The following is a 13,691-nucleotide window of genomic DNA, read 5'->3' on the forward strand; positions in this document are numbered from 1 at the left end:
CCTCCCTCCCTCTTTCCCTCCCTCCCTCTCTTATTCTGTAGTGCTGGGTTCAAGGACCCTGTCCATGCTGGACAAGCATACTAACTTCCTCCAAACACAGCCCATGGTTTTAATCTCTGCTCCTAACTGTCACATGGTCATACACACTTGGTCTGTTTTTTAAGATGTGTTTTTATACAACGCGTGTGTGTAGTGTGTTCATGCAGACACCCATAGAGGCCAAAGGTGCTGGATCCCCCTGGAACTGGAGTTAGAGTTGGTTGTGATCTGCCTGACATGGGTGCTGGGAACTGAACTCCGGTTCTCTTGTAAGAGCAATACGTGCTCTTAACTGCAGAACAACCATCTCCAGCCCCCTGAGGATTTGTTTTGACAACCTAGAATTATCAGGTAAGGGAGTTTCACTGAAGTATTATATAAATTAAGTTGGCCTGTGGATGTCTTCGAGGGGACTCCCTAAGTATGTTAAGTGAGGAGGGAAGATGCATCCACTGTGGGTAGCGCCATACCCTAGGCAGAGGACTCTGAACCGTAGGAGTAGAGAGTAAGCTGAGCGCCAGCATGCATGCATTTATCCTTGCTTTCGCTTCCTTGCTGTTGATGCAGTGTGGCTAACCCCCTCAAGCTTCAGTGACTTCCTGCCATCGTGGATTAGCCTGTTGCTTTTTGGAGGTATTTATCATAGCAACAGAATTCAAAACTAAGACAGTTGGTCTCTGACCCTCTCCAGTTCATTCTCCTTGGAGCAGCCTACGAGGTGCTGGAATATGTGAGAATTCTATTTAGAAGCCTCCAGTGGCTCCAGTGCCTCTTAGGATGAAGACCCTACCATCCCTGCTGGGCATGGTAACTTACACTTACAATCCTAACACCAGAGAGGCTGGTGCAGGAGGATTGCCTTAAGTTCAAGACCAGCCTGTACCATACCATGAGACCCTGTCTTAACACCCAGCACACCTTTCAGAAGAAAGGACAAGAGTCCCTTTCTCTGTCCCTTCTCTCAACTCATCCTGGCCCCTCATGTGTCAGCCACTCTGATCTCTACTTCTGCTCATTTAGTAGGTGACTCCTGTTCATCTTTGAGGACATGATCGAATGTCCCTTCCATGGGAAATCCCACCTCTGAGTCTGTTGGGGCCCCGCTGGTGTCAGCCAGTCAGTGGATATTAATTTGAGCAGGGCAGGTTTGCAGGTCATCCTGCTGTGCTCGGAGCTGACCCGAGGCTGGACCTGAGATCCAGGGCTCTCCAGGTGATCTGTACAGGAAAGCACCCACAGGGCATAGAACATTGCCCAATTTTGGATGCGCACTCGATTGTGTCTCAGTCCAAAAAGCAAAATAATTGGATAGCATAAGCAGCAGCTCAGCTGTACAGTGCATACTGCCTGAATGCCTGAGTGCCCTGTTAGGTTTGCGTGCATTTGTCAGCCTCCGAGCAATAGGTGCCACTGGAGCACATGACATTGGGATATTCATCTTCCCTGGGTTCATGGCCCGAGGCAGGTAGAACACTGGGTGGTGCCCTGGGCTCAGAGTCTGACCTCAAGCAGTTGGAGGGTAACTGAGACCTCTGACTGGAACATTTAACAAGATTGAGGACCATCAGGGCAGCTGGATAACAGATTCACCTAGGAGGGCTGTCAAGGCCAACCCCATCCCTTGCTGCCACCTCCCCAGAGGTCCCAAAGACTGGGCCACTTCACTAGCTTGGGCTGCATCTTTTATTTCATGCCATAGCCTCTGGGGCATCACTGTTCTCCAGCATGAAGTTTCATGGCTTGAGTGCACCTCTGAGCTCAGCATTGGCCATTCTTTATGATTTGAATGTCCTTCATGGTTTTCCTAGAATCAAAGAAAATAAGAATGAGGCCATTGACTGTAGGAACTGCAAAAGATTGTTTAAAAAAAAAAAAAAACTGTGTCCAGTTCATCTAGACTTGCTGCTGAGCCCCTCCTCGAAATGGGCAGATGTGAAGCAGATTCAGGGATCTGATAGCACACCCTGTACACTGAGCCTCTTACATACGCTCTGAGAACTTCCAGGTTTCTGGGGTTTCAGCTACCACTGCTTGCTGATGGCTGCCCAAACCTCTGTCCTGTCTGTTCTTGCACCTATAGCATGGCCCCACCAAGATATGCCAGAAGCCAACTGTCCACAAACATCACTGACTCCCAAGGCTGCCCTTATAGCCCCCCATCTGAGCAAGCGATACCACTAGCCACCCAAAGCCATAAGTGACATGTACTAGGCCTGGAACCGCAGGGGATCTCCTACTCAGGAGGCTGGGCAAAGGATTATAAGTTCAATGCCTTCCTGAACTTTATAAAATGAGTTCAAGACTTAGGCAACTTAACCAGGCCCTGTTTAAAAATAACGGATGCAAGCCGGGCGTGGTGGCGCACGCCTTTAATCCCAGCACTCGGGAGGCAGAGGCAGGCGGATTTCTGAGTTCGAGGCCAGCCTGGTCTACAAAGTGAGTTCCAGGACAGCCAGAGCTATACAGAGAAACCCTGTATCCAAAAACAAAAACAAAAAAAAATAACGGATGCAGATGTAGCTAACCTTGCTACATCTGTGGTCCTGTGTTCAATCCCTAGTACTCAAACCAAACCAAATCATGAGCTCAAGGTCAATCTGGGTCACGGAACGTGGGGCGGTGGACCTCGAGAGGAATCTTAGGAATGTCAAACTAGGGCTTGAAGTGCCGGGGACCCTGAAGGGACAGTAGGAGCTTCACCTGCTCCCTGGCACCAGATCCCTGACAAACAGCCCCCCCCCCCAGAAGTGTGACCGTCAGTCATGCAGGGACAGAGCCCCCAAGCCGTTCCATATGTAGATGAGGCATCCCTAATATCTCAGACCAAGCCAATAGGAAGCACCTGCTGTCAAACCCCAATCCACTCCAAAACTAGGATTCTATATAAGATCCAATTCAGAGGAATAAAGGTGTATGCGAATTACTCATTGTCTGAGAGCATCTGTCACACAAGAGCTGTATCACTGCCTGGGAAGAAAATGGTCTCCAGAAGGTCCTCTGCACTCTGCTCACTAGCCAGCCCTCCGCCATCTTGGCTCAGCTTAGCCCAGCCAGCGCAACAGCAGCTGCCAGAGCAGCTGCACCAGGGCAGCGGTGGTATACAGACAATAGCAAGACCCTGTTTCAGAAAGAGGAAGGGAAGGGAAGGGAGGGAGGGAGGGCAGATGCTCTCATTCTCATTCCTCACACCCTTCACATCCAGTCGTAGTCTGAGCCTGTCAGTTCTTCCCCCAAATATCTCCTACGCATGAAGTTTGGTATGGCCTTTTTCAGAGCCAGGACCCTATCAACTTATCTTTCTTCCAAATGCCATGGATTTCTCCCTGATCCTACCAGGCTCTCAGTCTCATTGATAATTTTACCGGTGAGGAAACCGAGACCAAGTAGATGATCTAATTAATGTACCAAGGTCTCAGTCTAGCTTCTATTCATCTCATGACCTCTCACCCACTTAACATTCTACTATATCCAGTTTCATGATTTCCCTAAGCAAAACCTAACTTTCAAAAAAAAAATATTTTTTTTTAAAGTCAGGCAATGGTGACTCATGCCTTTAATCCCAACACTTGGGAGGCAGAGACAGGCGGATTTCTGAGTTCGAGGACAACCTGGTCTACAGAGTGAGTTCCAGGACAGCCAGGGCTACACAGAGAAACCCTGTCTCGAAAAACCGAACAAAAACCCACAAACAAACAAACAAACAAAAACAACTAACTTTCTTTTATAGACCTTTCCAAATTCCCTTTCCCCTGCTTGCAATTGTATTTCCTGGTTTTTGTTTTTGTTTTGTTTTGTTTCTAGCAGCTTCTACTTCTGCTGCAGGATGAGCTTGCTCCTATCAGTTTCAGGCTTTTGACCTGGGACCTGTGCTTGCTTTGAGATACACTTAGCTCCTTCTGGTAGACAGATATCTAAGGACTCTTTCCTGGCCGTGTCAGTGTGGGAAGGAAGATGAGGTCAAACCCTGCTCCTTTTCAGACAAGCATGCACCAGAGAGAGGGCCATCCAAGCATGTCGGATGGGAAAGAACTTACATCCGGGTCAGGCAGAGGTGGCATTCATTTTCATATGTGAGCCCATCCGTGCCACAGATAAGGTTGGGTGTCTGGGGACAGTTTGGAAGCTCGGCCATGTGCTCACAGAAGGGCTGTGGAAAACAGAGAAAGTGGGGGGAATCAGAGGTAGTGGTCATAGGCCCCGGGACTCTGCTTGGAACAGGAAACCAGCTACTCGGGACTCAGGACTCCATGGTATGTTTGCTTGTCTGTGTGCACATGGTGGGATGTATATACATAAGTTAGAGCCTATGTCTGTTGAGCCATGGAGTGTGTGTTTGTGTGTGTGTGTGTGTGTGTGTGTGTGTGTGTATAAGAAGTTTGTGCCCCAGAGCTCCCTGGTTCACATACTTCTCAGTGGATGTAACTAGAAACTCTGCTCTTGGTCCAACTATGATCCTAGTAAATAGCCATCCATCATTCCTAGGAAGTGTCTTGCTCCCTAGGGGCTCCTGAAATGACCAAGGCCAATATGGTCTTTATTATGTCCGTGGGGGGTTGGGGAGGGAATGCGTACATGTGTGCATATGTGTGTGCATGTATGCAGAGGCCACTGAACCCTGGAAGTGCTTCCTTGGGAGCCACTCACCTCGTTTTTTCCAGACAGGTTCTTATAGTCAGGAACTTACCGAGGAGGCTAGGCCAGTTGTCCAGCAAGCCCCTATCTGTCTTAGTTAGGGTTTTACTGGTGTGAACAGACACCATGACCAAGGACATCATTTAATTAGGGCTGGGTCACAGGTTCAGAGGGTCAGTCCAGCATCATTAAGGGAGGCAGCATGGCAGCATCCAGGCAGGCATGGTGCAGGAGGAGCAGAGAGTTCTACATCTTCATCTGAAAGCTTCTAAGAGAACACTGACTTCTAGGCAGGTAGGATGAGGGTTTTAAAGCCCTCACCTACAATGACACACCTACTCCCACAGGGTCACACTTCCAAATAGTGCCACTCCCTGGGATAGGCATACTCAAGCCACTATATTCTACTCCCTGGTCCCCATAGGCTTGTTCAAACATATGAGTCTGGGGGGGGGGTGTCATACCTAAATATAGCATAATACAAAATACATTTAGTCCACTTCCAAAGCTCCCATAGTCTATAGCAGTCTCAACAATGTTAAAAGTCCAAAGTTCAAGGTCTCTTCTGAGATTTATCCAATCACTTAACTGTAATCCCCAAAGCAAGTCAGGAAACCAGCTGGGCAAACTCCAAACTCTGCATCTCCATGGCTGATGTCAAAGAGGTCTTCAGATCTCCACTTCTTTTCATTTTTGTTGACTGCAACAAACTTCTTTCTCCTGGGCTGGTTCCACTCCCTGCTAGGAGCTCTCCTCAGCAGATATTCCATGGCTCTGGCATTTCTAACATCTTAGGGTGTCCAAGGCAACTTCAATAGTTACAGCTTCTTGTTCCAATGTCTGGGATCCACACATGATCTTCTGGACTCCTCCAAAAGACTTGGGTCACTTCTCCATCTCTGCCCTCTGTAGCACTCTAGGCTCTGGTTGACTCCACTCCACTGCTGCATTGTTCTTGGTGATCATCCCATGGTGCTGGCATCTCCAATACACTAGGATCTTCAACTTCAACTAGGCTTCGCTGATAGCCTCTCATAGGCTCTCTTCATGGTGCCAAGCCTCAACCTGGTCAGTCCTGGGACGTCAACTGCAAGTGAGGCTGCACCTTCACCAATGGCCTTCCATGGCCTCTCACAGTGCCAAGCTTCAGCTGTTCTACATGACCCCTTCATACCTTCAAAACCAGCAACCCCTGCGTGACTCTTACACATTACCAAGTACAGCTGCAGCACAAGGTACAACCTGAGCTATCTCTGGAGCACAGCTTGTGTTCTCAAAAAACACTTCCCAGAAGATTTTGCTTCAGTGATGCTGATCTCTTCTTCTTCTTTTTTTTTTTTAAGATTTATTTATTTATTCTTTATTATTTATAAGTACACTGTAGCTGTCTTCAGACACTCCAGAAGAGGGCATCAGATCTCATTACGGGTGGTTATGAGCCACCATGCGGTTGCTGGGATTTGAACTTCGGACCTTCGGAAGAGCAGTCGGGTGCTCTTACCTACTGAGCCATCTCACCAGCCCCCGCTGATCTCTTCTTAATCACCATTAATTTCTTAGCTCCAGCTAACCAGCATCAATTGTCCCAGGAGTCTCCTCCTCTTGATTATAAAGCCAGAGCCACATGGCTGAAGCTGCCGACTTCTGCTGCTTGTAGGAGCTGGAACATGCCTCCTTGTTCTTTTATATCATCACCAGCTTTCTGTTTTCCAACTCCTTCACATTGCCTAGTTTTGCTGTCCTGAAACTTGCTCACAGATTGACCTTGAACTCAGAGATCTGGATGTCTGTGTCTCCTGAATGCATGTAACACCACATCTAGATTTAAGCTTTTCTCTACTTGAAACTTGCTCTGTATCAGGCTTGTGTCTGTCTTCTGGGATTAAAGGCATGTGCCACCAAGCCTGGAAACTTAGCTGGGTGGGATCTTGCCCCAAGGTCACCACTCCCTTAATTCAGTTTAATATTGAACACAGGATTCAGCTCCATTTCACTTCCTGATGCCCCTTTAATACTCGAGCCATATATTTTATATATTTTTCCTTTTCTAAGCTTGCTATGCTTGTTTAAAATGCTCTTCATGAGACTTAACCAGAGAGCAAAATATCTGCTAGACTTTTTTTTTTTTTTTTTGAGACTTCCTTTGTCAATGCAATTAAGATAAATCTCTTTACCTTAGCCTCAGGTAGACTTTTCAGACAAGGGCAAAAGCAGACACATCACCAAAATACCACAAAAACAGTCTCTAGACCACATACTGAAATTCTTCTCCACTGAAACTTCTTGGGCCAGTTCTGCACAGATCAAATCACTCTCAACAACAAAGTCTTCCATGTTCCTACTAGGGTAGCCCATTAAGCCCCATTTAAAGCATTCCACTGTGTTCCAAATCCAAAGTCCCAAAATCCACATTCTTCCAAACAAAAGCATGGTCAGGCCAATCACAGCAATATCCCACTCCTGGTACTAATTTCTGTCTTAGTTATGGTTTTACTGCTGTGAACAGACACCGTGAACTAGTCAAGTCTCATGAATGACAACATTTAATTGGGGCTGGCTTACAGGTTCAGAGGTTCAATCTATTGTCATAAAGGCAGAAACATGGCAGCATCCAGACAGGCATGGTACAAGAGGAGCTGAAAGTTCTACATCTTCATCTGAAGGCTGCTAGTAGGACACTGATTTCTAGGCAGCTGGGATGAGGGTCTTAAAGCCCAAACTCAAAGCAGCATACCTACTCCAACAAGGCTACACTTCCAAATAGTGCCACTCCCTGGGCATACACAAACCACCACACTACCTCTTCTTCACAAGCACCAGGGTTAGATGGATGCAAGAGGTCAAGCTCATGTCTTCACATTTGCAAGGCAAGCAGTTACTGACTGAGCTCTCCCAGCCCCCAGCCCAGTCTTTCAGGTTTTTGTGGGAAGGCTGAAGAAAGTGTGACTTACAGCTTAATCAGTTTCCAACTGAAAGGTTCTCAGGCTGAACTGACTAAAGACTGGGGTTGGAGCCTGGATCAAAGAAGGGGTGGGGGCAGTGTAGGGGAGTGGTGGAAACCCATTCTCTAGTGTTCCGCATGGTGGTGCACAGCTGTGAGCCCAGCAGTTGGAACGTGGAAGAAGGAGGGTCACAAGGTCAAGCTTGTCATCAAGTAGCTGAAAATCAGCCTGTGCCACACGAGGCCCTGTTTCAAAAACAACAGAACTGAAGTCTGCACTCCAGAGAGCCCAAATCAGCCCCTGAGGAAGTCTGCACTCCAGAGAGCCCGGATCAGCCACCGAGGCTTTGTAAACTTGGGTGAGCTGTTTCCAGCTTCCTCCTCAGTGAAAATGGGCGCATAACAGTGTTCTTCTCATGAGGATCAGCTGAGTCAGCATATAGAGTATCTGGTTCTTTGGGACTAACTAACAGGGAAGACCCTGAGGCTGGTACTTGGACCTTGTCACTGGGGGTGTGAGACCCAAGGTGGAATCTGGCAGGGCAGCTTGGTGTTTGCCCACTTAGAGTGAAGGGATGAGGAGATGCGCTTGGTTAAAGGCGACATCCACTGGGCCTTCCGTGTGCTGGATGTGACCTCTTTGGCCTGAAACCTGTGGCCTGTCCTGTGCTTCACAGAGCACAGTGGATGAGGTGTCCTGCTCTGCTAGGTGACAGGGACCAATGGAGAAAAGGGCCTTGGAGAACAGGATTGAGGCAGATCCTGAGGGCTGAGGCCTGGCTTGGAGCTTGGGCCTGCTCAGTCTGGAGGAGGTATTTTGAGGGAAATTCAGGTGCAGGGGGCCACCTTGGCCACCTTGGGACCACTGTAGGTGTCAGCAGAAGGGCAGATGTCCTAGAGTGGATGAGAGGACTCTTGTAGAGTGATGTCCTTACCATTCTGGGGAAAACAAGGCTCCCAGCTGACACCATCAGTTCTGGAGGACAAAAAGAACAAAGCAAGATGCTGTCAGCTCTGGCTGCCAGGTCAGAGTCTGGGGACCCCTCCTGCTCTAGGGTACCTGGCCCAAGCACTGTCTTGCTACATCCACTCCAGTAGTGACAAGAGCGGCAGGCCCCGAAAACCTGGGCGCTGTCCCGAGGCGAAAAGTTCGTGGAAACTTAGTCTCCTGGAATCGTGGCATCCTGTATAATGAATTATCCAATGTCCTTGCTTTAGTTGGTAAACGGATCTGTGTGCTTTCCCTTAATATTGCTTTATTATAAGTGCTCCTAAGGATTGATATTTTGACATATAGCTAAATTAGATTCTAGGCAGTCCTTGATCCCACCTTGGGCACAGATAGCTAAGACACTGCCTTACACAGAAATTTACCATTATCTAGGAAGAAGGAAGTTTGTGACTTAAAGAGGAACCAGAGTAGATACTTAGAACTATAGATTGCTGAGTTACACCCATACACAAGTATTTACAATGGCCTAGGGGGTGGACTATACAATAGACTAGAGTAGGAACTATGGCAAGGGCACGAAGCCCTTGCCCCTGGCTTCTAAGATTAAGTGGACCTTAGGTGGAGCTGTTTCTGATCCCAGTTGTTAACATTGACTTTTATCCCAGTTGGTTCCTGCCAGTTCTTCCACGTTTGCATTTCTCTGTTTTGTGTAAGAATCCAGTAACCTCTTTGTACCTTGCCAGTGTGTCACCCAACTTCCCTATTTTCTTCTGTATAAAAAAATTGATGCTCGATTTGACAGATTACATTCAGATCCACATTCCCTTGTGTCGAGTCTGTCTGTCAATTCCCACTGACTCCTTGCCCACCTGCACTAGAGACCCATTCCACGCAGACAAGGGACCAAGAGGGTCTGCAGCACTGTCTGTCAACAGGCCCCGAAACCTGGGCCTTCTGGACTTCTCCAGGAAAGGTAGACAGACTCAGATGGCGGGACTACCAGAAAGCTGACATCCTGTTAGGTTACATGAGTAAAGACAGAAAGACTGGTATTTTGTGTCCTGGCAAATAATAATAATAATAATACAAAAAATCAGCAGTTAGCTGGATGCTGGACACTGCAAATGCATGTCTCTGTTATTCCCTCCACCTCTCGCCACCCAAGCAGAAGGAAGAATGGAGGAGAAGGAAGAGCCAGAGTCCAGCACAGGCCTAAGGTACCAATCCGAGCTGCTGGGAGTACTAGCTGTTCGCAATCAGTCCCTTCCTAGGAATTAACCTTGGGGATCAGAGCTGCCTTATCCAATCTTGCCTCCATATCATAGATATCCCCTGACAATGGGGTGGCTGCAAAACCCAGTCCTCATGTCTCTGGTACATGCTGAGGTGCCACACAGCTCCAAAGCTCCCTGCAGGGCCACCAGTCACATGGTTACACTCAGCCAAATCCCTCACTCTGGGTAGGTAGTACTCCCACACTTCTCCGTAATGTATGCAGGCTCAGGTCTGCCTGCTGGAGCGCTTGACTGACCTGGGAAGGGCTCAGAGAGCTCGAATGACATGATCCGATAAGGCAGAGCTTGGACTTACACACAGATCCGCCATCCCAAGTCCGACTCCCCAAGCACAGTTATTGCCCAGAAGGCTTGGCCGAGCCTCTTACAGGATGTGAACAAAGCTGTGTGACCTTGGGCATGGCGAATAGATGAGAGACCTTGAGCTGTGTCTAAGGCCCAGGTGGGAGGAAGAATGGCTGCTTCCGGATGCCTCTGCAGAGCTATCCAGAGCCTGGTGGAGAGATGAGCTCTTTCCACCTCATGTAGAGGAGCCTGGCAGTGCACGAGGCTGCGGGGAGGTGGACTATGTTTCTGTATGGGGCAGAAAACTGTGGTTGTAAAGGAAGCTGCCCCCAGCATCAGAGCCCCACATCTACTGCAAGCTTGGCTGATTTGACCTTTTCTTGGAGATTTCCCAGTCAGAGAGAAAAAGGGGACTAAAACTATCGCCCTGGTATGCTCTGTCATCTTGGCAATGGGAGATCAAAATGTAAATCTAACCTTGTCTCAAAATTGCTCAAGCTTTTTGGTCATAACTAAAAGTGACCTGAAAGTCCTCCCACAGGAGAATGGCTAAAGTGTGAAACTTATATACATACAGTAGAGTACTGCACAGCAAGAGAAACAACACACTCAAGAGGTGGATCAGGGGGATTACTACAAGTTCGAGGCCAGCCTGGACCATGCACAGAGTGAGTTCCAGATCAGCCAGGGTAGGACCCTGTCTCAAAACAACACAGAAATAAACAGTAAAAAGCTGCTTCTGCCTCAAGTACTGGGATCACAGGAGTGTACCACTTTGCACAGCTGGGTTCTGTATCTTATTCATGTATTTTATGTATATAAGTGTTCTGTCTCCATGCACACCAGAAGAAGGAATATAGTTCTATTACAGATGGTTATGAGCCACCATGTGGTTGCTGGGAATTGAACTCAGGACCTCTGGAAGAGCAGTCAGTGCTCTTAACCGCTGAGCCATCTCTCCAGTCCCCAAGTTCTGTATCTTGATAGAGGTTTGGAACATAAAGGTGTGTGCATTGTCATGGCTCATCTGTAAGACGTACTGAATAGAAAAACCACAATCCTTATAATCCTTGCTTGGGGGGCTGGCAGAAGGATCAGAAATCCCAGGTGAGACCCAGCTATATAGCAGAACAGAAATGTCAAACATTTAAAAGGCAGAATGCCCCTTCTCTGGCTCCTATCACTGTCCCTCAGCTCCCTCTGAACCAGCACTCCACAGTTACATGTTCAGGGCCTGTGTGAACTGACACGCCCCCCCCCCCCCAGCCTTGTTCCTAGGCCTTGCTATCTATTATAGTCCTCAATGTCCCTAGGACCCAAGGGTCCCTCACTGCTAATTGTCCTGAACCAGTGGCTTCCCTGACTCCTGCAGACCAGCTGCCTGAGATGCCTCACCCCCAGTCTCCTCCTATGAGGTCATAGCATCTCAAGCCCCACCCCCCAGTCTCCTCCTATGAGGTCATAGCATCTCAGGCCCCACCCCCAGTCTCCTCCTATGAGGTCATGCATCCTCCCAAGGCTCAGAAGCTTTCCCTACAGTGGTCCCCCACAGTTCCTTGAGAAGACCTGGATTTGAGCTTTGTCACAAAGCCAAATGTTGTCCCACTCACTGGGCCACCGCTGCCTCCCTATGAACTCGTGTTTCTTGGGTCTCCCTGTTGACTCCCCATCAATGCCTCACCCAGTGAATATTCAGGAATTGAGCCCTGAAGTGTGTTTCGGGAGAATCCAGAACCTTACACAGTCAGAATTGCTTCCTAGGGTTGTGAAACATTTTCTTTAACCCCAGGCACCCCTTGCCTTGACCCAGGCGCACCCTTCATCATTCAACCAAGGCTGGAATCTGAAATGTGTACAAGGACCTTCAAGGCAGGCTGCTTATCATTCCCACTGGAGAAGGAGGTGCTTGGGAAATGGGGAACAGGCATGGGGGAAGGCAGCCTGTGTCTGACCAGAGACTGCAGGCTCCTTCCTAATCACCCAGCTCCCAGATGTAACCAGCATGAGGTGCGGTGCAGTGCAGGACACGGAGTCAATGGCCCTACGGTCCTGCTGCACACTGCATTATAATGTGACTCTTACCTAGTTCATCCCAATGGGCCTCTCTGCTTCCCTGTTCTGTTTGTTCTCAACATACAAGCTAGAACATTCTTTAAAGGTTTAACTCCACCTCAAGCCTGACACTGGCTCCCACTTCACTCCAAGGAAAAGGTTCTCACATTGGCTCCCAAGACTTTGGCTAACATAGCTCTCAGCTGCCTCTCCCCACCTCACCTCTCCATTCCTTCCATCCCCCTCCCCTCCTCTCCTGTCTTCTTGCTCTGTACCATGCCCTTCACCCCCCTCCAGCCACACAGCACCTCAAACACTCTAACATGCTTCTACCACAGGGCCCTTGTATTGGCTGGTTCCTCCACCAGAACATTCTTGTCCAAAATACCTTCACCCCCGTCACCTTCTTCAAGCTCTCCTCAAACCTGCATCTAAGAGACACCCCCTCCCCGATTTAACACTGCAGTTCCCTCCCAACCCCCATCACACAGCTCCATGCTTTTCTTAGCCTTTGCCATATTCTTGTACACTATTCATTGTCTATCACCCACACACACACCAAGTTAAAGATCTGTAGGGACGGGACAGTGCTTTTCTTGTTTTGCTCCTTTCTATGTTAAAGGATAAGAAAAGTATCTGACAGCAGTTGAGAGACTGCTGAGGCTCCTGGCCTTGAGGAAGTCCACCTCTGGTATATGTCTAACCACCCAAGGCCCCCACTATATGCTTAAGTGGTTGTCTTGGGTCCCCTACTACACCTTGTCAAAACAGAACAGGGCCCTGAGGGCCTGGGACAAGTCTCTCTTAGCACTCACCACCCCATAGTCAACCTGGGGCCTGACTGTTCCTTCTGTCTCTTCAGCCTCCAGTCCATAATTGCTCAAGACATCTTCAAACTGAAATGGCATCCTGCTTCACAGACCCAAGGGATGAGAACTTGGCTGGTTCTGGTCCAGAGTCAGGATTGAACCCATCCCTTTTCTCCTAGTGTTTTGCCTACTATGGTAGGATGAATACAGACAGAAGAGCTATGCAGAAAGCCCAGGCCTCACAGGAAGCTCCCGGGCCTTGCCTCTGCCCCCACACCCAAGCTCACCTCCTAAGATCAAGCTTCAGAGAGACCAAGTTCTGCCCACTCACCCCTGTCCGTGCCAAGGAGGGGAACCAAGGTCAGGGTGACCAACCACAGATGCATAGCCATGCTGTTTGTGAGCTATGTGACCGAAGTCAAGTGTGCGCCAGACTGACAGTGAGGTTGGGACCTATTTATTGTGCTGATCTCCACTCTTATCTTATCTGTGACCAGTTGGCAGCCCGAGTTAATCTCTTCATCCTGACACCTGGGAAGGGCCTGCTCAAGGCTCAAAGCTGACTTTGTGGTGCTATAACGTTGGGCCCTGGGGCCCGAGGACAGAGCTGGGGCTGGCAGGTGTCCAGAGCGAGCAAAAAGGGTTTGGACAGGTTGCAAAGCTGCCGGCATGTGTCTATTAAAGCA

General features: G+C 48.7%; 1 protein-coding gene across 1 annotated transcript; it reads right to left on the reverse strand.

Moving 5' to 3' along the window:
- Positions 1–1,718: 1,718 nt before the first annotated feature.
- Spink4 (serine peptidase inhibitor Kazal type 4) lies at positions 1,719–13,422 on the reverse strand. The gene is made up of 4 exons (XM_021161542.2): positions 13,337–13,422; positions 8,548–8,588; positions 4,074–4,186; positions 1,719–1,843 (listed from the first exon to the last, which is right to left on the reverse strand). Exons 1-4 carry the CDS (start codon positions 13,395–13,397, stop codon positions 1,798–1,800), a joined length of 261 nt encoding a protein of 86 aa, XP_021017201.1. The 5' UTR covers positions 13,398–13,422; the 3' UTR covers positions 1,719–1,797.
- Positions 13,423–13,691: the final 269 nt, after the last annotated feature.

The sequence above is a fragment of the Mus caroli genome, unplaced genomic scaffold (genome assembly GCF_978045245.1).
Source record: "Mus caroli unplaced genomic scaffold, Mus_caroli_1 scaffold_6, whole genome shotgun sequence".
NCBI lineage: Eukaryota > Metazoa > Chordata > Mammalia > Rodentia > Muridae > Mus > Mus caroli.

What these genes read in the sequence shown, in the direction of transcription:
- Spink4 (XM_021161542.2), bottom strand. Translation starts at nt 13,397, where the DNA reads ATGGCTATGCATCTGTGGTTGGTCACCCTGACCTTGGTTCCCCTCCTT. An exon ending in CCTCCTTGGCACGGACAGGG is followed by an intron (nt 8,589 to 13,336) that starts GTGAGTGGGCAG and finishes TTTGTCCTCCAG; the next exon opens with AACTGATGGTGTCAGCTGGG. An exon ending in CACCTCTGCCTGACCCGGAT is followed by an intron (nt 1,844 to 4,073) that starts GTAAGTTCTTTC and finishes CTTTGATTCTAG; the next exon opens with GAAAACCATGAAGGACATTC.